Source organism: Pogona vitticeps, chromosome 6 (genome assembly GCF_051106095.1).
Source record: "Pogona vitticeps strain Pit_001003342236 chromosome 6, PviZW2.1, whole genome shotgun sequence".
In the NCBI taxonomy this organism is placed as follows: domain Eukaryota; kingdom Metazoa; phylum Chordata; class Lepidosauria; order Squamata; family Agamidae; genus Pogona; species Pogona vitticeps.
The window spans coordinates 119,654,307-119,676,987 of NC_135788.1; the positions used below are offsets into that span (position 1 = coordinate 119,654,307).

A 22,681-nucleotide genomic window follows, 5' to 3' on the forward strand; every position below is an offset into this window, starting at 1 on the left:
CTCTCCAACCCCCAACAAGGCACATCAGCTCTTCCCACAAAACAACAAATGACCAGAAGGTCATTTCTGATATTTTAAAAAAACCTTGCAGTGTACAAACAATGTAGTGTTGCTGCTGCTGTTAGAAACACTTTGTTTTATAGGAGACTTATTTATTTATTTAATATATTTTTACTCCACCAGTTCTCCTTAAAAAAGTACCCCAGGTGGCTTACAACACTAAAAGACAATATCTGAAGCTTAAAAAAAAAGAAGTATACAAATACTTAAAAGGATCAAGCAAATACCACACTAAAAAAAGATAAACAAAAGGCTTGTGCCCTCTTTCTGTGACACCATCTGCTGCTAGCAGTCATTAACATGGATTGAATGCTGTTTGCAACACAAAAAGCCCTGTCAGAGGCATCTGGCTGTCTACATTAGGAAAGAGAATATTGTATGCCTTATAGGCCAGATGAGTGGTATTCTTAACACATAGTTTGAAGAATTTAATATTTTGGACTAGGACTCTCAGAATTGCCAGTCTGCCTGGTCATTAGCAACACGGACTGAAGGATTCTAGATGTTACGTTCAAAAAAAAAAAAAAAAAAAATTTCCAAGTTCTGCATCTTAAGTAACATCCTTTGTGTTCTTCATCAGAGGAGTGAATTCCCTGTGCTCCTATGTGACATTTCTAAAAACATTCACAAGATCCCTTCCTTTCGGACACCTTTATAAGATCCAGCAACAACGATGACTTGAACATCCAATCCAACTTCATGTCCTCATTGTGGATGAGATCCTCAAGGCTTCCGCGGGTGCAGTGCTCCGAGACGATGGCAAAGATCCCACAGTCATGGAAGAAGCCCAGGAAAAGGTTCACGTTTTCATGTCGCAGATCCCGGAGCTAAAGCAAGAGGAAACAGAGGGAGGTGGGCAGAAAGCCACAGAGCCGAGGCGCTGTTGGTGGAAGTTCCAGCAAATGGTGCTGTATTCAGTCCTAGTAGCCACAGTGTTTCTCGACTGCAATGGAAAAAGCAGTGCTCTCACCTTGCAAAATGCCGTTTTAGTGGCAGGTTTGATTTCAGTGTGCTTTTCCCCTGGGAATTTCTTCAGCCACACCCAGTCTCCCTAGAAAGAAAAAGGGAGGCGTAAGAGATGATCCTGTTTCCCCCCCTGCAATGCAAAAGCCAAAGCAAAACTATGAAGCAAAACACAAACCCACACCCTGAAAGACGCACAGAAGGGAAGCGAGAAGGCAAGTTGATTTTCTTTTTTTAAGTAAGTGAGAGGATTTGAAAATGAAACAATAAATTAACAACCCGCAACCCTACAGAGGCTAGGAAGGGACCTACTGACATTGAGAAAACCAAGCACAGAGGAATCTCTTAATCCATGACAGGAAGGGAGGGAAGGAGGCATGTTAGAAGGAAAGAAGAAGGAACTTTGATATGTTTTCAAGACCTTCAGCAGTTGGAACCACGGTAACTTTCTCCGCATGCACCTATCCAAATACTGTATTAGAAATTTCCCCCAAAAAGCCTGTCTCTGACTCACTGCACCAAACCACACATAAAGTAGGATGTGTGGCTAAAAGATAAGGGGCCATTTTCACTGGTGATATCCTAGCTATGAAATATCCCCCTGAGGGGCGTTCACCTGGCACTTTTGTCTTCTTGCAATCTTTTAGAATTTAGCCCTGAAGTGGAGTTAAGCTCGTTCAGAGGCCCTCCGATATTTGGCCAAGGCCTTTCCACCTCAGCAGAATGCCACAAGCGCTACCGTCTTAAGACGAGGACAGCACTCTGCCCACAGAGGTATTCTGCCAGCAGCTACAGGGTGGCAGAGCAGAAGGAATGAAATGGAATCATGTCTGGGATGTAGACAGCATAGTCATCGTGTACCATATCTTATCTCCCGTCAAGCCACATATGGCTGATTTTAAAAATATTGATCAAAATACTTGGTACCCTTCTCAAAGGACCTGAGAATACAAAAACGTAACTAATAGTACATGTTATTTAATTATTCAGTGCTAACAAATCAACAGCCCATTGTATTATGGACCTTTTAGCATACATTTTAGATACTCTATTACTGGATTTCATTGCTTATTATGAGCTACAATGGGCGCTTAGTTATCAGGCAGCTCATCAAGAACCACTTCAGCACCAGCACATGGTACCTAATGTGCCATCTTTAAAAGGCAGAAGCATTTGAAGGGACCCTCTCCTATCGTTTTTATAGTTTCCCTCGCATGCATCCATTTCCCGTGGCCAAAATATACAAGACACTCTGCATGTTTAGGAGCAGAACTCCCTTGAGTGAAAAAGGCATCTGTTTGTCCTAACATGAGTCCTTCTCATCTCTGCATTATGCAGATTTGCTTGCTTGGTTTCTGATTGGTCATCGCAAGGTAAATGCAAGCTTCATTTGCATGGCCGACAGCTTGGGAAGGTAGCTCTCAGGTTATTGCACCATGGGAGACCAAACTGTGCTACTAGCTTCCATCTAGAAGCTCAGAGTCTTATATAGACGGATCCCCAGAGAAAGAAAAAGTGCACCAAGTCCCATCCTCCATAATACAGGAATGTAGGAGAAAGAGTTGTACAAGCCTATATTAGAACCTGCTGTGGACCAAGGAGGAAATGTTAGCCTAGTCTCAATGCTAGCCGCTGATCGTTTGCAGTCTTTTATATCTGCATTAATCAGCCAAGCCAAATGTGCATTGCATTCCCTCTCTCTACCCCTATTTCATTTTCTTCCCTCACTAGCTCACCAACCACCGATTTTGCTCAGAAGATGCAAGAGTTACCAATAAGGGAAAGCACCGGTTACCCTCTAAAGCCAAGAAAGTCTTGGGCTGACTATTACCTGGAGGGGAGATCACCTGAGAAGCCCCTTCTCCACACACATAAGTCCATTCAGAAAAGGAAACGACATACAATGAATGAATAGACAGGAGTGGAGTTGGAGGGCATCTAATGCCTGGGTCCCCCCTCCCCTCCACCAGCCCAATGACCCGCAGGATGTCCCAGTACTGGGAAGAAATTCAAAGCAGCTCTGGTTCATCTCAACAGGTCTAATCGCGGAAGTTGAAGAAGTTACATTTTTTTCCAGCCAGCCTGGAGGAAGCTGATGGGAGACTGAAAACTGCACACCAAAACGTAGTCACTCCAGGTTCTGTGAATTGTGTTCTACCCATTGCTTCCTCTCTTTGTTGACAGCAAGGGGTGGAAAGGGGAATAAAAGTAGATAAAAGAGAAAGGCACAGTGTTTCTAAGGTTGCTATGGCATATGTTTGGGTACTTATCAAACCACCTGTTGCTTTGCCAGTCACCCCATTCCTACCCTATTGTCTCTCCCCACCACCCCAATTAGCCATCACAGATTCCAAGGCAGAGAGACCAAATTTGCCATGACCAGGGTGAGTATTTCCTTTCTTGGGACACACATCTCTCTTGAGGGAAGTTTCCAGAAATGCTGCACAGTATTAGTCCATCATCCCTAGCCACCATGCGTGAAGCAAAGTCCACTGTTTTTCTAAGGAATAGCAGGGATATGCCCGGCTGATAAAACACATTATAAACTTCACCGTATATGTTGTTTAATTTTTCAGGGTCAATGGAGCCCATTATTTTATGGGAAAGAAGCCCAGGCATTTGACGATGGTCAGGAGAAGACAGAAAATAAATGATCAGGTCTGCTTCTGAGGGGGGAAAGGATCAAACAGGCATAGAGAAGACATGCCTTAATAGAGCATGTTTATTTATTTAGTTATATTATTTATTTATTAATCGGTTAAGCTAAGATATTTTGTATCTTGACATGGCTGCTACAGTCCACCATCTCCGGTCGAAGAATCCAGAGGGTGATTAATTCCCTCGCGCACGCTCACATTCTCCAGCTTCATTTATCACAAGCTTATCCCTTCAAGGCGGCCAATTTTAACTGCAAGCTGTTGTTTCTTATTATATCTCTCTGCAGCCGATTAGCGGCCAAGGTATTCGCTGAAATGTAGCCATTCCTCCGCCAGGGCAGGATTAAAAACAAGATGCAGGAAACAGGTTTAGATTGGGAAGGTTTTGAGGGTAGCCTTCCCAGTTTGGGTGGCCTTTAAAGGTTAAAGTACCCTTTGTTGCCAACCAGGCAGTGTGAATGAAGCAAAGCCAGGACTGATTTGAAATGATAGAAGGTTCGGGGCCTAAATTCATCTAAGTCTACTCTTTTCATATATGCACATTTGTGCCGATTTAACTGATCAAACTTCATTAGATTGATCAGTCTTGGTTGAGGACAAAGAGCACTCTTAAGAATATGCTTATGTACACTGAACGGGGCAGACCAAGAGTCATAGCTTCAACCTGCCATGTGATTGGACCAAAAACATGGGATTAAACTCCCATAACTTTTTTTTGACAAATTCTAAACTCAACCCCAGGCGACTTTTTATTCAGTACTCAACGAATCCAGATTTCACCTCCTGTTCTTAGTCTTGACTGAAATCTCATCCTCTTCCACAGCGGAGGAATTGCAGTCAAGAAGCAGAAAAGGATTTGAAAACAAAACAAAAACAAGTGCCATAGCTAACATTTTAACTCCTTTCATTTAGAGAGGAGCAAAACCAAACAGGAGGCTTAACACAGAAAAATGCATGAGAAAAATAAAAATAAAAAGAGCCAAGAGAAGATAGATGAGCAGCAAACTTTTAAGGGAGAAAGAGACCAAATGGAAAGGCAGAGGACACTGGCAAAAGGCACAGCTAAAAAACGGCCTTTTGCGGAACGGGACTTACCTGGAGCGCAGCTATTAGGCCTTGGCTGTTAAACAAAAGGAGAAGCAAGGGGAGATGGCTGCTGGCTTTTTGCTTGTCATCGCCCTAAAGGACAGCAGGAAGCAGGAGGTCAAAAAAAAGTGATGCTGATGGAAGAGGATGGGCAAGGGAGAACAACAGGAAAGTCAACCAGAGTTTGGAAAAGTTATTGTCTTGAGTTCCCATTCTGGGAACTGTACTCCGAAAAGGAACTTTCCCAAATCTCTGGTGTGAATTAGGGGAAAGGGGAAAGGGCTAAAGCTCCCTCAGTCTCACCAAGGTACAGTAGAGCCCTAAGATCCTGTCTCAGGAGCACGCCAGCTCAGTGCCTCTGAACAAGGGCACGGTGCTTGCCCAGACCTCCCTTCTGTCCGATACAGACATCAGAAGGGAGGGCAAAGGGCTTCTTAGGTGGGCCTGAGTCCCCCCCCCCATGTCTTTGCCTAAAGGCTGGAAATTAGACATGGAAACATCTCAGCAGCCTCAGGAGAGAGAGAGAGAGAGAAGTGGTTGAGTGGCAGGGTGAGGGGGAGAGTGAAGGAGGATGTGGTGGCATGGCTGAGAATGCCAGGATTGTGCCATGCCCATCTTAGCAAGGATCTGGTGAGATGCCTTGAACTAAAACCTTCCAGGATGGGAGAGGAGGAGAGCACAGACGTCAGAACCCCTTCTTGCCCCTGTGTAGCCACCCTAGAGGGGTCACACCAGGAGACGGGGGGTCAGTCTTGGTTTGTTTTGTTTAATAGTCAGCCCCAGAGGTTGGGGTCGAGCCCTGCAGCCCCCATGGCAGAACTGTCACCAATAGAAGAGGACAGAGACGCCGGCGCTTGGAAAGAGCCGTGGCTAGAGAAGGACAAACGGCCACAGACTGGTTGGGTGGCATTCTGGATGCAGTCCAGTGGCCACCGTTGGCGTGGCTGCTCCTGTGGCTTCTAGATAGGAGGTGCCAAAGAAAGGACTGTTTCAGTACCAGGGGTTAGGAAGGATTAGGGGACTTGGTGATCAGATCGCTTCCTGACCATTACGGTACAGGAAGACAAGATGGAGTGGGGAAGGGGAGCAGGATAAATCTCTAGGGAGCAGCAAGATATCCCGGCAAGCAGAGCCACATAAAAAAAAATAGTGACGGGGGCTGTGAGATTGGTGAGGGCACCGCTTACAGACGGCAGTTGTGGGTCTGCTCCCTGCACAATTAAGATCTCTCTCTGCTGCTAAGAAAATGGCAACTGGATGCTAGTGAATCATGCAAAACGGTGCCCACCAGGACAGTCAGCAAATGCAGTGGGAAAGGCAGACAAAGGCTCGAGAACGTTGCTTTCATACTGAAGTAGAAACTGCCTAGAGGATTTATGATATCCAGTGGTATGGAAGTATTGTTGGCTGGCAGGATAAGTCAGTGGCTTAGTGGCAGAGCCAGAGTTTGGGAGTTCGGTTCCCCACTGTGCCTCCTGCAAAGTACAGCCAGCCTGGGTGGCCTTGGGCGAGTGGCACAGTAGTCCCAGGGCAACCCAGAAAGACGGGGATGGGAAAAACCACTTCTGAGGACTCTCCACCCAGAAAAACCTGGAAAGGGTCACTGTAAATCAGAATTGACTTGACAGCATGAAATTAAGTGGAAATATCACATATAAAATAAATAAACGAGATAAAATAAAGACACTACTGTAGTGTATAACGATGAAGACAGAAGCACAGTCAGATGGGGAAAAAGCAGTATGAACCCACTGAAAGAGCCTGTGTCTGAGATACAACAGTTCACTATGAGTGAGAGATGCTGGCTTGATTTTGCTATCAAATCTTCCGTCCCCCTCCTCACTTGCACCCCATCTATTGATCAGGAAAAAATGGGGAGAAGGGATGACACCCACTGCAAGGAGGGACATGCGCTTACCTCTGCCACAGCGACGTTTGTATTTTCTGGATGAGCTGCCACGCTTTTGAGGCTCTTCATGTCAGATACGCTCTTTCCTAGAAGACTGGGGCGGCTTTCGTTCATCTTCTGGGGGAGCAGGCAGGGAGATTATAATGAACTCAAGCACAGCTTCTTTATAAACAAGGTATTCCGGCATTCAGTTTTAATCCGGCCATTGCCCACATACAAGTGTTGGATGGCAGCCCACACTCAATCCTACGTACTGTATAGTGCCCTTTTTACCCTCCAACCTTCACTTCACTGATATATGCCCTTGATTGTGGTCTTTCTCTTTCTCCTAATTTCTGATCTTGAAATGCTCCTACCATAGCTTGAAAATTATAAGTTAAAATTTAATTTATTACCCCAATTCACTAATTTTCAGCAGTGATTTTGAAGTTCGTTGTTCTAACTTATGTATGCCACTTTCTAGTAACAACTAATTGCTCTAATTGCTCACATTTCTTATGTGCCATTTAAGTCAGTAGCCACAATCCTATTGCTGCTGAGATACACCCCAGAGCCTTGTGTAAAGTCTCTATAACTTGCTGCAGTTAATTACAGATAATTGACAAGATGCTGGGGTGTACCCCAGTGGCACAATTGGATGAGCAATCAGGCACATGACAAAATACAGAGAACATATATTGTTATTTTTAAAATGACAAATTAACTAACAAACCCATGAATGAAATAGATTTCTTCATGATTCATAAATCGCACTTTGCCTATTTCATGTTTACTTAAGTAACTTCAACGCTAAGGTTTCCAAGCTTTGAGTCTACGTTGCAAGCCTCCTTCTTTATTAACGTTATTTATTTTATTTTATTTTATTTATTGGACTTATATGCTGCCCATCTAGACATTGTCTACTTTGTGCGGCTCACAACAAGCAAAGTATAAAACAATTGATATATAATTTAAAAAATTACAACAATTTACAGCAATTAGCAATCATTCAAGATGGAGAAACAAAAGGAAAATTTTCTTTTCCCTCCAAAGACCTTTGCTTTGAAGCCCCTGCCACCCACTCACCTTCTTGCTGCTTCCAGTGTTAATGAAGGTCAAGTCATCCATGGTCAGAACGATTTTATTGGGCCCTTTCATCAGCTGAGCATGCTGAAACTTACGCCTGCAGGAATCAAAACAGAGCAGAAAGTTCAGAAGCCACTGGAAAACACCAAAGGGTCCACCAACACCATCATGAAGTCAGAGCAGAAAAGTTCCCAATCCCCAAAACAGCTACATTCAGTAGCTATTCTCGGCTGGCCCGGTCACAAGAGAGGTTCAGGACACTCACCTAAGATAATAAGCAAGAGCAGCTCCACCGGCAGCCAAGAGGATCACCAGAAGGAAAAGGAAGATGACAAAACCAGCGCCTACCCCTGCAGGAGAAAAGGAGAAGAGCGTCACAACAGAGAATTTTACTTCTCCAAGCAAGCTGAGATGATGCACGTGGCTCCGAGCAAAAAGCCCCCCCGCCCCACCCATCCATGCCAGTCTTGTGCATCTCTACGAGGAGACCTTGTGCCTCCCTTCAGCTCTCACCCCCAGTGCAGATGGTGACGGAGTCAAACCAGCAGCTGGAGTCTGAATCGGGAGTGGAACTGTGCGGCCAATGGACAGAGTGCCCAGCATAGCGTAAGGTGCCGCCGGCAATGTCCACCCTATAGGTAGGCCAGAGGCGGTTGCCCTTGCCGTCCGAGTCCAAGATGACATAGGGGACCGAGGCATCTCCATATTCATCGGCTGACAGTGGCTGACTAAAGCCTTCCAGCTCAAAGTCTTTGGTGTTCTCCGCGATGCTGGTGCCCATCACCCACTTGCCGGCCTTACGGGTGCTCTCCACTGCTTTGGCGAGGAAGTAGATGGAGTTGAAAAGGGTACCAAACAGAGGATGCACCTGTCAGGGAAACAAAAAAGAGGTTTAAACAGCAACAAATTCCGCTGTCTGAGCAAATGCTGCACATGGAGAACATTGGCTTCTATTTTCTTTTTCTTTTTTTCTTAACTGAATAGTGGATCAAATTAAAAGATATACTTTTGATGCTTTCTTGAAAAGGGACTCTTCAACAGGTGTGAGATTATTGGATTCCAACAGGATTTTCCGCCTTGTGTATCTTGCCTCTCGTACAGTTTGTCCTGTGACTGGTCAGTGGAAGGTCAAGGTGGGCTGACTTTGCAAATCAGATTGTTGAGGCATATAGTTCTGAGGAAATTCCGGGTTGTTGGGGGTGGGTTTCACTGGAGGGAGTCCACGACCTCCTACACATTTCCTTCGGCCCTTATGTTGCTAGCTATGCAGGAGCATTCAGCTCTGAGTCGCCCACTAGCCCTACCTGGATTTAGTAAAGGTAGAGTTAGGAAAGTGTGACGGCAAGAGGAGAAGGGGACGACAGAGGATGAGATGGCTGGACAGTGTCTGCGAAGCAACCAACATGAAATTGACACAACTACGGGAAGCAGTGGAAGATAGGAGGGCCTGGCGTGCTCTGGTCCATGGGGTCACGAAGAGTCTGACACGACTAAACAACTAAACGAACGAGAGTCCACTCTGGTGTTTGAGCTCAACTTTCATCCAAAACTTTAGCCCTGAACTCATTTTGGGGATTGGGTTGAGTGCTTTGTGTAAAGTTTGGACAAAATTAAAAGCCTATCAGGCCAAGTGTTCGGAGAGCATCACGTCTCCCTCCGGTGCAATATATATATTTTTTCCAAACACCTAGTCCAATGAAGAATGGAGAAGTCCTTATTCCCTTCTCTCCACCCACCCCCTCCCATTCCTTCTTTTTCTCAGTGGTTCACCTTGTCAGCATCAAGATGACCAGGGATCTCCCGTTTTTCCTGAGCCTCCCTGAAGGCCTGTCGGAAGGAGCGTTCCGGAGAGTCAATGGTGATGGTGAGCACCGCATCGTAGGCCAGCCGCAGTTTGATGCTGTCGTCCAGCATAGTATAGGCCTCTTTCTGGTAGGGCATGCTGTAAGTCAGGGTATCGTAAGGGATGAAAACGTAGGTCCCATCTGTCATGCGCAGCTCCTCGGCCTTCTCCAGTAGGGTGCGCTGCTCCTCCCCACCCAGCAGGACAGAGTGCATACACATGACAATCACTGCAGAGGAGAAAGTGCAAGAGGCATTAGGTTTTTGGGGTAATTTACTGGCAGTGTGCAGGAACCTGGCACTCAGCTTATAAATAATGAAGAGAAATATCTCATCTAGAGATTGATAATAAGGCAAACTGGAGAACAAAATATTACTGATCACTTTAATGAAATTAATTGGGAATAGTGGAGGAGGAGGGGGGAAATCTCTAAATTTACAGCTTGATCAGACAGGCATTGGTCCTGCTGTTTGGTGTGTTGCAAGGGGAAATTGGTTTCCTCTTTTTTTGCCAGTGATCAGATGACCTGATTGTTAGGGCAACCCACTCCATTCCCAGAGCACTCCTTCCCTTGCTTTTTTAAGCTCCTGGTAGAGGCTTCTGCCTTTTTGGTATGGGTAGGCGTGCTCTGGTTTGGTCCATTTCCAGCTGGTGTGATCTTCTGGGAAAGAACCAAAGGCAAGCTTTGTGGATATCAAAGCTGCCAAGACTCCTTTCTCTTTCCGTTGCCAGTATCATGAAGGATATCAGCCAATTGAACACTTCCTCTGTTATTTATATATGTATTTAAAATCTCTGCTTTTGTGTTGAAACCACAGCTGCAGGCAGTAACTGATTCAACACATCAACAATGGCCTAGCAGAGGCAAGAAGAAGAAGAAGAAGAAGAAGAAGAAGAAGAAGAAGAAGAAGAAGAAGAAGAAGAAGAAGAAGAAGAAGAAGAAGAAGAAGAAGAAGAAGAAGAAGAAGAAGAAGAAGAAGAAGAAGAAGAAGGCCATTTTAATTTCTCTGCCTCTCCACAGAGGTGCAGGAAAAGTATTCAATTTGCCAATATCCTGAAGTGGCTTGTTTATCACTTTATAAGAAACCGACAGCAGACTAAATAGGGTCACTTGAGGTCCATATGCCATCTGGATGTGAACTGATTTGGATCACACCAGCCTGCTTCAAAATGGCCAGTGTAGTTGCAGTCTTAATTACAAATGCCTTTACGGCTGGCTTCTATGTACGCAAGTCTGCTGTTCCAGCTAGAATGGAGGCTCAAGAAGTTAAAGGAAGTGGCCTCAAAGAAGCTTGCTTTCTACATGTAGGTCTAGAAAAGATAAAATCAGAACGTTTGCTGTATCTATATGGCCGCTCCCCATTATCACCAGTCCAGATCAGTCATCACACGTGTTATTACCCGTTACTCTGTGCCAACTGGAAAGAAGGCAGTTTTAAGGGATACAGTATGCATATTTGGAAGCTCATAAAGCTATCCTTGAACATCTGAGTTCCTAACAAGGTAAACAGAGTGACTGTATATCTTCTGCGTGCCATTCTGTGGCAGACAAATCCTAAACGTACTAGTTTGCAAAAGAGCAGGAAGTGGACCTTCTGTCTGAGTTGAAGGGAAGCCTCAGCAAGTCTTTGTCAAACTCCGAGCATCACCAGGGCTTTTCAGTGGGGCTCAAGTGGAGTTCGGATGAAGAAAGAGGGGGATATGCTAAACACCTTTTCCTCATAACCAGGTACTTTCTTCCTGCTGTCACTGTCTTGGAAGAGGGATAAAACCTCCTGGCAAGAGGAGCAAGGTTCCCCAAAAAGCATCAGGAGATAGTTTCATTTTTTTTTTCTGGACAGAGATGAGGGGGTCAGTCTTATCTGCACTTTAAAAACACACAACTGAATGCTGATAGCCTGGTGAAAGGAGCATTTCCAAGCCATCCACAGTCCTCACCCCAAGGAACAACTAAAAATCAGCACGGGCTCTATACTTCAGAGAGAGAATGGTGCAACCACCACAGGCAGCATATTTGCTCAGTTTGCGTCTTTAGATTTTAAAATGGCACATGCATTAAAGGGCAGAAAATTGTTATTTACCACCATTGTCACCTTCATACAACATGGGTGTTATCTACGTTTTTTTAAACTGTGTTTAAACAATTTTAACAAAAACAAAGCTTTGAATAATTAGTTACATGGAACATAGTTACATGTACAGTAGGATCGCAGTACTCACAGGATCCATAGCCATGGTTTCACTTTGCTGCTTGGAGATATTAAACAAAAAACCCAGAAATACGTGTTTCAGAGGTTTATTAGCAGAACTGACCACTAGAAGGAGCCAAAGACGTTTCGGCATCAACGGGGGCTTTGAAACAATCCCCCACAGATACCTCGGTCCTACTGTACTTGGGCCACCTGTGCTAGACCTGAGATGTTTCTACTGCTACTGTATTGTACTGTACTTCACAATGTCTTGGTCACTGCAAGGTTCAGATAAAATGGCAGCCTTGGCTTGCTCAGAGTGAAGACAGAGCGAGATGGACCAAGCACAGCCCTTCACATATTATTGGATCAAAACACCTACCAGTCTCGCCCACCATCACCAAGGAGGACGAAAGCTGGGAATTGACATCCCGTCACATCTGGATGGCCACACTTTGCCCTCTTTGAGTTAAGTTAGTCTGTGAGGCTTCCACACACAGATTGCCTGCTACCCCAGTGTCTCTCCCTGTTTTGGCTCCTGGTGGGTGGCATATGTGGAAGGTGTCGGGGCAGTGAAGCCAATTACAGTACAAGCCTTCTCCAGATGTCCCAACTGACACGGTACCTGGTAACTCCCCCATACCTGCTAAACATCTAAGTAAAATAACTTGATTCTACAGTGCTTTCTCCTTGATGATGATGATGATGATGATGATGATGATGATGATGATGATGATGATGATGATGATGATGATGATGATGATGATGATGATAATAATAATAATAATAATAATAATAATAATAATAATAATAATAATAATAATAATAATAATAATAATAATAATAATAATAATATACCATCAAGTCAATTCTGACTTATGGCAACCCTTTCCAGAGTTTCCAGGTAGAAGTGATTTCCATTCCCTTCTTCTGGGAGCACCCTGGGATTGTGCAGCTTGCCCAAAGTCACACAGAATGGCACTACTCAGAGGAGGTCCAGTGGGGAAATTAACCCTCAACATCTGGCTCCACAGCTGGATCAGCCATCAAAACCCAGCCCCCATTACAGCAAAGCAATAGGGAGACGCAGCATGAATGTAGTGGGTGGACTGTTGGAGTAGGTTTTAGCTTGATGGCACCTAACACACCCACACAACACTGTATATGTATGATTGCATGCCTTTTCATGCAAATACCGATTTATTTTGCAATCAGCTCAAACTATCCTCTCTCCCGTATATTTCCATTCAAACTCATCAGAACATCTCCTACTCTTCCTTTTGCTGTTCACTCTGGCTGATCTGATCTAATCAACTGGTTCCAATAGGCTAAAGACATCTTTCCCCATGCGGTTGATCAGCTTGTTCTAGAATCCTTAGCTGTGCCCTATATCATTTAATAGAGCATAAGCTACACATTATTAACCGCTAAGGAAGGAGAAAAAAGCATTGCCCCATGGCAGAACATGTACTTTTCACACAGAAAGATCCCTGTCTAATTCTCTAGCATTTTCAAGCTGGTTTGAGAACAACTGGAGCCAGTTGGCTATGACGAATGAGTTGCTGCTGCCTCGACTTGGGCTCAGGCCACCCCACCTCCCCCAGTTAGCCCATGCCTGCCTGCTTCCTTACTAGAGAAAGAGAATCAACCACCACCCTCCGGTGTTCCCCTCCTGCTGTTTATATGTGTCTGTCCTTGCTTACGTCTCTGTGTGTCTCTCTGTGAATACTGTATTTTTTCAGTGTATAAGATGCCCCCATGTACAAGACGCCCCCCACTTTTCTAATCCAAAATTAAGAAATCTAAGTGGGGCTTAGCAAGTGTAGGGGGAAAGGGATCAAAGTGCTGCAGGATCGCTTTGATCTCTGCTTTCCCCTCCACTTGTTTTTGTTCTCTCCTCAGCTTACGTCCGTGTATAAGATCACCCTCAATTTTTAATCTAATTTTTAATCTTTTTAATTTTAGACAAAAGTATAGTCTTATACACTGAAAAATACGGTACTCACTTTTGCCCCTGCTTTGGCCACAAGCCTCAGCCCCTGAAATTTCTGCTTAGCTCACAGTAACTGATACCAGATGTCACTGGGAAAGACTCCTTTCCTGGAGAGCTGCTGCTCCCCGAAGCCTTCCTTAACCTGTTTTTGAGGTATATCTGATGACAGCCCCCATCACGGCCAGACACTGTGGTCAACTAATATGGGAAACTGGAAACTAACCCATCTGGACAGCACCAGGTTAAGGAAGGCTGGCGCAGTCATGATGATGCAAAGCTAGATAGATCCATGACCTGGCTTGCTATCAAACAGCTTCTTTGAACTTAGCAAGGCTTTTGAGAACCACCTCAACCAATGAGGCAATACATTCCTTATGCCATGTGACTCCTGTCAAACCATCACAACTTAATTCACGTGTGGCTAGCATCCAGCATTGCAAAGTGTAAAAACCATCCTCTTAATTATCTCACGTTCTGTCAACAGGCTCTAGAGACAGGGAACACAATCCTACAGCCAGCATTGGGATCCTGTGAGTTGCAGTAAACAACAACAACAACCACCACCAGAAATTTCCCATCTCTGAAGGAACCTAAGGAACCTAAATATAATCTTTTAAATAGTACCCCTTTTTAAAAGGGTTAATATTCTACACAGGTTACCCTCCCTGCCATACCTCGTACATCGTAAGTTCTCTGTATCCTACGGAGGGCATCCCGTGCCCCATCAGGTTCATTTTCCATGGTGGTCACTACAGTGACAGGGAGGCCAAAGTTGCGCAACGACTCCGCCAATCCTTGGCCGGCTTCCACCCAGAAGTCCTGCTCAGAGGTGATCACGGCAACGTGCGCCCACCGGAAGTACTTGAGCACGGTATAGAGCACCGCGGAGGCCTGCGGCAACGGGCGGGCAAAGGTGCCAAAACGCTCCACCTCAGCGTCGTCGGTCAAGCAAGCCCAGGAGAAGATTGGCTTGTTCCAGGCTTTTCCCAACAACCCGGCCGCCTCGCAGGTAGCGGGGTTGACGGGGCCTACAAACCCAGAGGCGTAACGTTCGGAGTTGACAAAGCCCACCAGGGCCTTCGATGTCTGGCAGTCTTCGTTGAGGAGGACGTAATCAAACCAGTAGCCCTGGTTGATCGTTGGGTCTTTGTTGATGCGAGAAACGGCCAGCTGGGCCGCTGCGTCAGGGTAGGCGCTGGCGTAGATGGAGTCACAGGTCCAGGGGCCCATCACGCCCACCTTAAAAGTACTTGGCTGGACACAGCAGGGCAAACAAAGGAGCAAAAGCCAGAGGAGAAAGTGTTGTTGGCAAAGACCCGTGTCACAACGACCCCACCTGGGATGGTTGGAGAGACGGAGCAGGAAACTGTGGAAGCCAAACCAGGCGAGGATCATGGTGTTGTGTGGATGCAAGGAATGGTAAGGTGGTGGGGGGAAAGGGAGGGGGAAATAGGGAGAAGGCACTGCTCAGAGAGCCTTTAGTTCCTCAAGGGTCGGGCCCAAAAGTCTTCGGTTGGAGGAGGTCCATTTCCTTGGTGATGCTTGGTTAAGGTTCGCAACCACTCAGGAGAAGAGGACAGGAGAATAAAACTGGGAAGGAAAGAAAAGAAAACTATCAGAATAAGGTACCTAGTTGCCACCCCTGGCTGTGAGCCAATAGCGAACATAAGACCGCCAATGTATTCTCGAAGACTTTCATGGCTGGGATCCAATGGTGGTTGTAGGTTTTTCAGGCTGTTTGTCCATGTTCTTCAGAACACAGCCAAACAGCCCAAAAAACCTACAACAACCCTAAGACCACAAACATTCCCAATTTTTTAAATCTCAGTTTTACAATATTTGAAAGCCTGGTTCACTATTTTGGAAAAAAATAAAGAGTTTGGAAATTAATTTTTTTTAAATATCACTAATCCCCTCATCAACATGACTCCTAGCCATGTCAGCTGAAGGATTTGAAAGTTGCAATCCAAAAATGTAACTTTACCAAAATTTTGTTTGGTAAACATTATACCACGATGGCTACAGAAAGCTGACTAGACAGAATACGTCCACGTGTCTATCTTCCATTGGCTGCCATTGTGTTACTAAAAATAATGTTGCTGCCTGTAATGAGCAATGTGCCTCCCGGTAGCCATCATCATCTTTATAAGACCCACCCTGCCTTCTCTGGAAAGGCATGCAGTTGCTAGAATTTCTAAGACTTGTACAACATTATTTCAGGTCCTTTCGGGGAAATTTAATCAGAATGATTTATCTCATTTGATAATCTGATAACGATTCCCATGTTACCATAGAACACATTGTCTTTTGAGGCAATTGTCCATTTATGTGCTGAAAGAAAAAGGTCAGATTTCCTTCCTTCCCTCAAAACACACACCTAGGTCATGGCAGGAGACAACGGCTTTGGCCAAAATTCACCCTGCCCCATCAGCCTTGGCTGGTATTAGCCAAACCACTGCTCTGCTCACACTCCAGCACCTCCATAAACCGGCCCCCATCCCTCAAATCCTAATCTTGCAGCTGAACTAAAACAGGATTAACCTTCTGGCCCAAACTGCGTGATGTTATTAGGCGTGAAGCTGCACAACGCTTCTCATGTGCCCACATGTGGTGAACTGGTCACCTGTACCAATGCCTTCAGAGAGAGAAAAAAACTAGAGATACATATCACCTCTTGCGACCAAGATATTATGCATCCCAGCCCTATAATGACCTCAGAAAAATTAGTAACTCCGAACACTTAAATATTTCCAAGGAGGGGATGTTTCTTTTTGTCTTTCTATCACACATTCACAATAAAAAGGCAGGAAATTAGAAAAAGCAGAGAACAGCAAACATGAATTATGCTTTGAACTTACGCAGTGAGAAGATGTGGGGAGATTTTTTTAAAATACATTATTTAAAAGCAAGAGGCTCAGCAAAACTCACTGACAGAGAGAGCTTATTGGATAATATTGTATTTTTTTTTTTAATTAGAAAAAAGTTTTCCCCATATATTTATGTTTTGTAATGTTTACATTTTGCTTCATGAGGTGGTCCTATACCTTTCAAGCGTACTCATTTTATGTACTAGATTCATTTAGTAAAATATAAACAGGCTATGATATCTAACTATCTGCTAGAAAACCTCTGGACTGATTCAGGTTGACTTGTACAACATGTAGTCAACAGAAAATACAATAGGAATCTGACTGTTCCAATCCCAGATAAGATCTCCTATTGCTGATCAGTGTAGTCATCCCCTTAGTTTCTCTTTCATCATGATTCTATAGCCAGGTTTTAAAATTCCGAATATCAAAATTCAGGGTGGAAGAAGAGACTGATTTGTGAGACATACCAAAAGTTATTCTATAGAGCTGTGGTATAACATATTTTTTAAAGTTTGTCTTTCCAAATTTAGGTATTTTAAAAACTTTACCAAGGGATATATCAGAGACACATTGAATTTACTTATGCCATTTTCAGAGTCAACCACTTGTGTTTTCATCAGACAAAAAGTATGAAGGATTTCCACACCCGTGCACCGAACCATAAATACCTGTCTGGCAAGTCATTTATGATTCAACAGAGTACTACAGTCCAATTTGTGAAATTCAATACCACAAGGGTGCTTATGAAGAAAATGAGCTTGCAGGTTGACTGGCTACTTCTCAAAGAGTGAGAATGACCATATTGTAGTAGAACAAACATAAAAAGCCACCTAGAAGGCTAACAAATCTGCTTCACTGTGAGCTTTTGTTGACTACAAACCACTTCTCCAAGTACAATGTTTGTTTGTTTGTTTGTTTGTTTGTTTATTTATTTATTTATTTATTTATTTATTTATTTATTTATTTATTTATTTATTTATTTATTTATTTATTTATTTGATTTCTACCCCACCCTCCTAGACAGCGTCTACTCGGGGCGGCTTACAAATATATATTTAGCTCCTCAGGTTTATATGCAATGTACTGTACATGCTTATAGAGGTGAGAGGAGAGAATGAAACACAATAGAGAGACAACAGCTCCATTGCTAACATTAGTAATGGACTTGCAATGTGCCAATTACATAATCATCCTGGCAAGAGTTACCCTGATTAGTCACTACAAAGTGTCTGAAGACAATACACAATGATTAAGCTCTTCTCTTTGAAGTGCGGAAGCGACAGGCTTTGCTGCTGCTTCCACGCATGCATCTTTTCGTCCATGCAATTCTATGGTCTGAGTGTGTATCCTCTTTTAAGGAGAACAGTCCTCTATTTGAGGGCAAGCTCTTCTTTGAATGTGTTTTCTGTTTGAAAAGCTGCTTGGTCTAGGTCTAATTGAAGGACATGAGAAGGAGGCAAACGAAGAGACTTGAGGGTGTCCATTATCAGAAGCAAATAGCCCCTGGACTGCAGAGTGAACAGGCATGCAAGCCTTCCTTCTCTCTCTTCCCGACCGGAGTGAGATATATGCTTAAAACCGAAAATAATTTCTGTTTTTTCATCTGCACTTAACAATTACCATAGGCGGCTCTATTCCAGTCAATGTCCACTTCTGTCCTCTTTTTTCAAATTTATTTCTCCGTTTGGCTAGGTGGCACTTTAAAACTTTCTTGTCTAGAAAAACACTATTTTAAGCCTTGGCTTTAATGCTTGCTGCTATTTTTAAATGTTTGCTGTTTAAATATTCTTCTTGTGTTTGGTTTTTAAATGGCAGAGTTCTATGATTTCTTTTTGTTCTAGTAGCTACGGTCAGTTACAGTCATCATGACTGGTTGATTGAAAACATTTATATCCCAGCTTTCTCCGTGAAAGGACCCAAGGTGGCTTAGGGGATTATCTAGATTTTGATTTAGGCAGAATTCCCTTCCAGAGAAGCCTTACTGGAAGCCATTTTATATATTTTAATTGTATTTTAATTTTCTTATCTTTTTATTGTATTTTAATTATTGTAAGCCGCCCAGAGACCTTTGGATAGTGTGGGTGGCAAGTTAAATAAATGAATAACAATAAAATAAATAAATAAATAAAATTTTCAGTTAGCTCTGTTCTAAAACATAAAACTAGAATGTCTTCAATGCAGAACTTGGGAAATTTCTTTCTTTCTTTCTTTCTTTCTTTCTTTCTTTCTTTCTTTTCTGGCACAACACCTCTCAGAATCCCTGGTGACTATAAGATGTTCTAGTCCAAAAAAAAGAACTTCTCGGAACTTTGCTTTGACCATGAATACAGAAGCAACAAAGAAACACATAAAGATTATGGACAGGGCACAAGTTTTGAAGGCACAGAGCGAGACTTCTATCTAGACAAGCTGGTGGCATTCATTTAAAAAAACAGATTTGGGGGGGGGGGTTATGCACATATGTATTATCCCATCCTCACTGTCTTTGCACCAGTAGACAGAGCTTAATTTGTACAAGGTCTCATGAGGGCTGCATAAGCCTCAGGCCTCAATGGCATAGTGCCTCTGAGCACATGCAAAATGCCATTCCACACACACCCTGCCCCAGATGAACAACTAGCTGCTCTAAGAGGGAATATTTAGGTGCAGTTCAGCTCTTGCATTTATTGTTTTAAGGTGTGGGAAATAATATGAGGACAAGCTGTGCTCAGCACATCCTCTTCTTCCTTCTCAATCATCTTCATCAACCTCAGACCATTAATTTTGAGGAGAAGATGCACCCATTTCCCCTTTAAAAATGGATTGGATTTTTGTCTTGCCATGGCTTGTCATCAAGAGTCTACTAAATATTCACACAAATATTCACATACATACAGTATGTATACACAGGCCAGACTGACCAACAAAATAAGAAAAAAACATATTTTATATGTTTTATGCAGATATTAATCACTAAAATGTTTATATATTGGCATGGTGTGTGTGTGTGTGTGTGTGTGTGTGTGTGTGTGTGTGTGTGTGTGTGTGTATGTGTGTGTGTGTGTGTGTGTGGGTGTGTGTTTATTATATACACATGCATGCACACCTTTGTAAGAGAGATGTATACACACGCACACATTTAGAAAAGTGCCAAACAAAAAGTATTTCAGTAGGCTTATCGACTTAAAACACTTCTGTTTGTTAGTCACTCTTCTAAATGTAAAAATATCACAGGGATTAACTATATTCCTCAAACAAAGCCAGAAAAAAATTGATGGAGGTGCTGTTTAGTTCTGATGATAAGAAAAAAACAAAGCTGACTAACACCGGCCTTGTCACTAAAAATATCAAAAAGAGGGGATAAATAAGATAATGAGAATGGTTCGAGGAGGCTGTCCTCTTTCTCGCCCATGAGCCTCCATTTTCTGAGGAGAATTTCCTGAGGAGAAAATTTTGAGACCAGTTTTAAACCCTTTACCATCTCAAAGGATTGACCAGAGAAAAACTCAAGAAAGGTCTATTTAAAGCTCAAAACGAGGAGGAAAGAAGGGTTGCTTGCCTGGTTAAGACCTGAGGCTGCGGGCAAACAATCTACAGTCCATCCCAATCTCCCCGTGGCATCCGCCATGATGTCCCTCCTCCTCCTCAGCGGATGCCATTTTTCTGTACGAAAAGCCATGTCCTGAGGGGACCCTATTTAGTGACCTGTCAGCTCTCTCAGGGGATTCGCCATAATCGTTACAGGTCAAATAATCTTCTCCTTCGCCCCTGAGGAGAGCCAGGGACCCATTTCCACACACGGTGGACACTTAAAAAGGAGCTGTGCTCTGTGTCTGAGGTGAAAATGGTCAGCTACTGGGAACACCAAGCCAGTTTTCTAAATACATAAAGCAAAAGCAATCCAGAACACTTGTTTCAGATGATGTGAACTAGAAATGCTTTAAAATGACTAGAAATAGGCTCCTATGAGGGAAAAGGGCTGGCCCTGTTATTGGGCAGAGCGAGGCAGAGGCTAATCTAGCACATTGTTAGCTATTAAGTTACCATTCGGTCACTTTTTATTTTAATTTTTATTGCAGCGTCTTTGGTCTCTCCGTATATTTTTACTGCGGAAAAGGAGGAACAATGTTTATGGGATTTTTTCCCCTCCCTCGTGGCAAATAATTCTCTTGGTCTTTGAAGACAATATCCTTTGCGCTGAGGGGGTGAAGGAGTAAGATTTTCTAATATTAATAATCTAATCATCTTAGACCTGTAGAGGAGGAAGGAACCTATGGGTCATCCAATCCAGCCCCTGTCAAGGAGGCCCAGTGGGGAGAAATCGGTAGAGGAGTCTAAATCTTCCCTAACAATGGTGGCCACTGCTTGGCAACAAACGTTGACCAAGGGTTTGTGTGTGGTCTTCCTGTGAACTTTCCATACAGATGTTGTTGTTGGACTACAGTTCCCAGAATCCTGCAGAATAGCTGCAGGACTCTGGGAGTTGTAGTCCAACATATGACATGGATAATAATGAGTTATTACCCCGGGGGGCTTGACTTCAGACGTCACCAATATGTGTGGAGAACGGCAATATTTTTAAAAAGTGCAGACCGCCAAGGTTACTTTAGGGAAATTATTCTGCCTTCTCTCACACATAGGTTTGTCCCGCCACATACATGTATCACTAAAAATATAGTTTGATTCTTGCCTCAGAACTAACTGGAAATATGCTTCATCGGTCCATTAAGTGGTTGACCAAATAAGATCTCTTTAAAACAGTTCTTTTAGAAGAAGTAACCGTGTTTGTCTGTGAGAGCCGATCAGGCAAAAAAGAAAGGAAAAGAAAAAAATAAAGAAGACAAAAATATTGTGGCACTTTAAAGACTAACTGCTATATTTTAATGTGAGCTTTTGTGGGATAAGTCCACATCCTCAGACCTTGTCAAATCAGGTGGCCATGTTTTGAGGGGATCTTTAGCACCTCCAAGGCCCTAATTTAAAAAAAAACACCAAAAGTTGATATTAGAGGGCACAATGGGTTTTTTAGATAAACAAGCACACTTCTTTCATGTAAGAAAAAAAAATAGTGTGGAGATGTCATGGGAGCGGCCACCCAAAATCCCAAGAGGTGTATCCATAGTCCCTAGGCTTTGGGAGATAGCTTATCTTGGTGTCAAACTATATTATACTAGATCAGATTATCCCTAAAAACTGATGTGGGAGCATCATGCAATACTATAAGAAGCTAGTTTTCTGATTCCAAGTTTTGCCATGCGCAATATGAGAACGCATTGCCCGCAACTGTGATGTGCTTGCAGGAAGACCCTTGATGTTCTCCAGGATTTTTCCCTCTGATGAAATGCTTGACCCGAAGGGGCCCCCACTTGACAGGTTAAAAAAAATGGGTGACCCTCCCATGACCTGTGAGAAAAGGCACACTGCTGTAGCTTGGCCAGTTCACATGAGCACAGTTGCTCTTGGCATGCAGCACGCATTACATGATGCTGCCAGTGTGACTCAGCCATCAGAGATCAATCGACAGGGTTTAATTCACCACCCACTGTGTCACCTCAGACCGCAACACTCCCATCCATGGAGAAAGTTCACCCGTTGGCTTGGATGCTCCAGTCTTTGGGATGAAAAGGATATGTGGGGAAATCTGGCACCGGTTTCAAAGAGCACTAAGACAGTGGAAAAGGAGGGAAGGTCAAAGACCATAGATTTTAGACGGAGCCTGGGAACTTTACTTTTTAAAAAGTATGAATCCCAGAAACCCGCACGGCCAGCAGGGCCACTGCAAAGATTTTGAAAGCTGTAGCGTACAGAAGTTACTTATCCAAGTTCTGATCTAGATACAGTCAAGGGGAATTACATAAGCTCATGCAAAGTCATCTCAACTCCCCAGCTTGGAGAATTGGCAATGTTTAGTTCACAGGTAGCGGCAAGCATGGGTGGGTGCCACTGAGATACGGTTGTGCAAAGCTTTAACTGAACCATTTGGACACAATAGATTTGTCTGCTGGTTCTACCAACAGCACTGGAGTTTTATGTGACTCCAGCAGCCAGGGGTCCATTCAAGCTGATA

At 43.6% G+C, this 22,681-nt stretch overlaps 1 protein-coding gene and 1 long non-coding RNA gene across 3 annotated transcripts in view; one reads left to right on the forward strand and one right to left on the reverse strand.

Moving 5' to 3' along the window:
* Positions 1–15,160, reverse strand: part of GUCY2D (guanylate cyclase 2D, retinal) — a 27,871-nt gene extending 12,711 nt beyond the window's left edge. Inside the window, exons 1-9 of one of the 2 annotated variants that reach the window (XM_072977146.2) lie at positions 14,440–15,160; positions 9,511–9,812; positions 8,254–8,608; positions 8,006–8,090; positions 7,741–7,837; positions 6,685–6,792; positions 4,776–4,859; positions 1,031–1,111; positions 711–887 (exon numbers count right to left, since the gene is read on the reverse strand). In XM_072977146.2, the coding sequence (XP_072833247.2) occupies positions 711–887; positions 1,031–1,111; positions 4,776–4,859; positions 6,685–6,792; positions 7,741–7,837; positions 8,006–8,090; positions 8,254–8,608; positions 9,511–9,812; positions 14,440–15,160 (2,010 nt within the window). The remainder of the gene's footprint in view (positions 1–710; positions 888–1,030; positions 1,112–4,775; positions 4,860–6,684; positions 6,793–7,740; positions 7,838–8,005; positions 8,091–8,253; positions 8,609–9,510; positions 9,813–14,439) is intronic. The other variant, XM_072977147.2, reaches the window with a different exon arrangement.
* Positions 15,053–22,681, forward strand: part of LOC144583777 (uncharacterized) — a 13,671-nt gene continuing 6,042 nt past the window's right edge. Inside the window, exon 1 of the long non-coding RNA XR_013537712.1 lies at positions 15,053–15,184. This is a non-coding gene — a long non-coding RNA (uncharacterized LOC144583777). The remainder of the gene's footprint in view (positions 15,185–22,681) is intronic.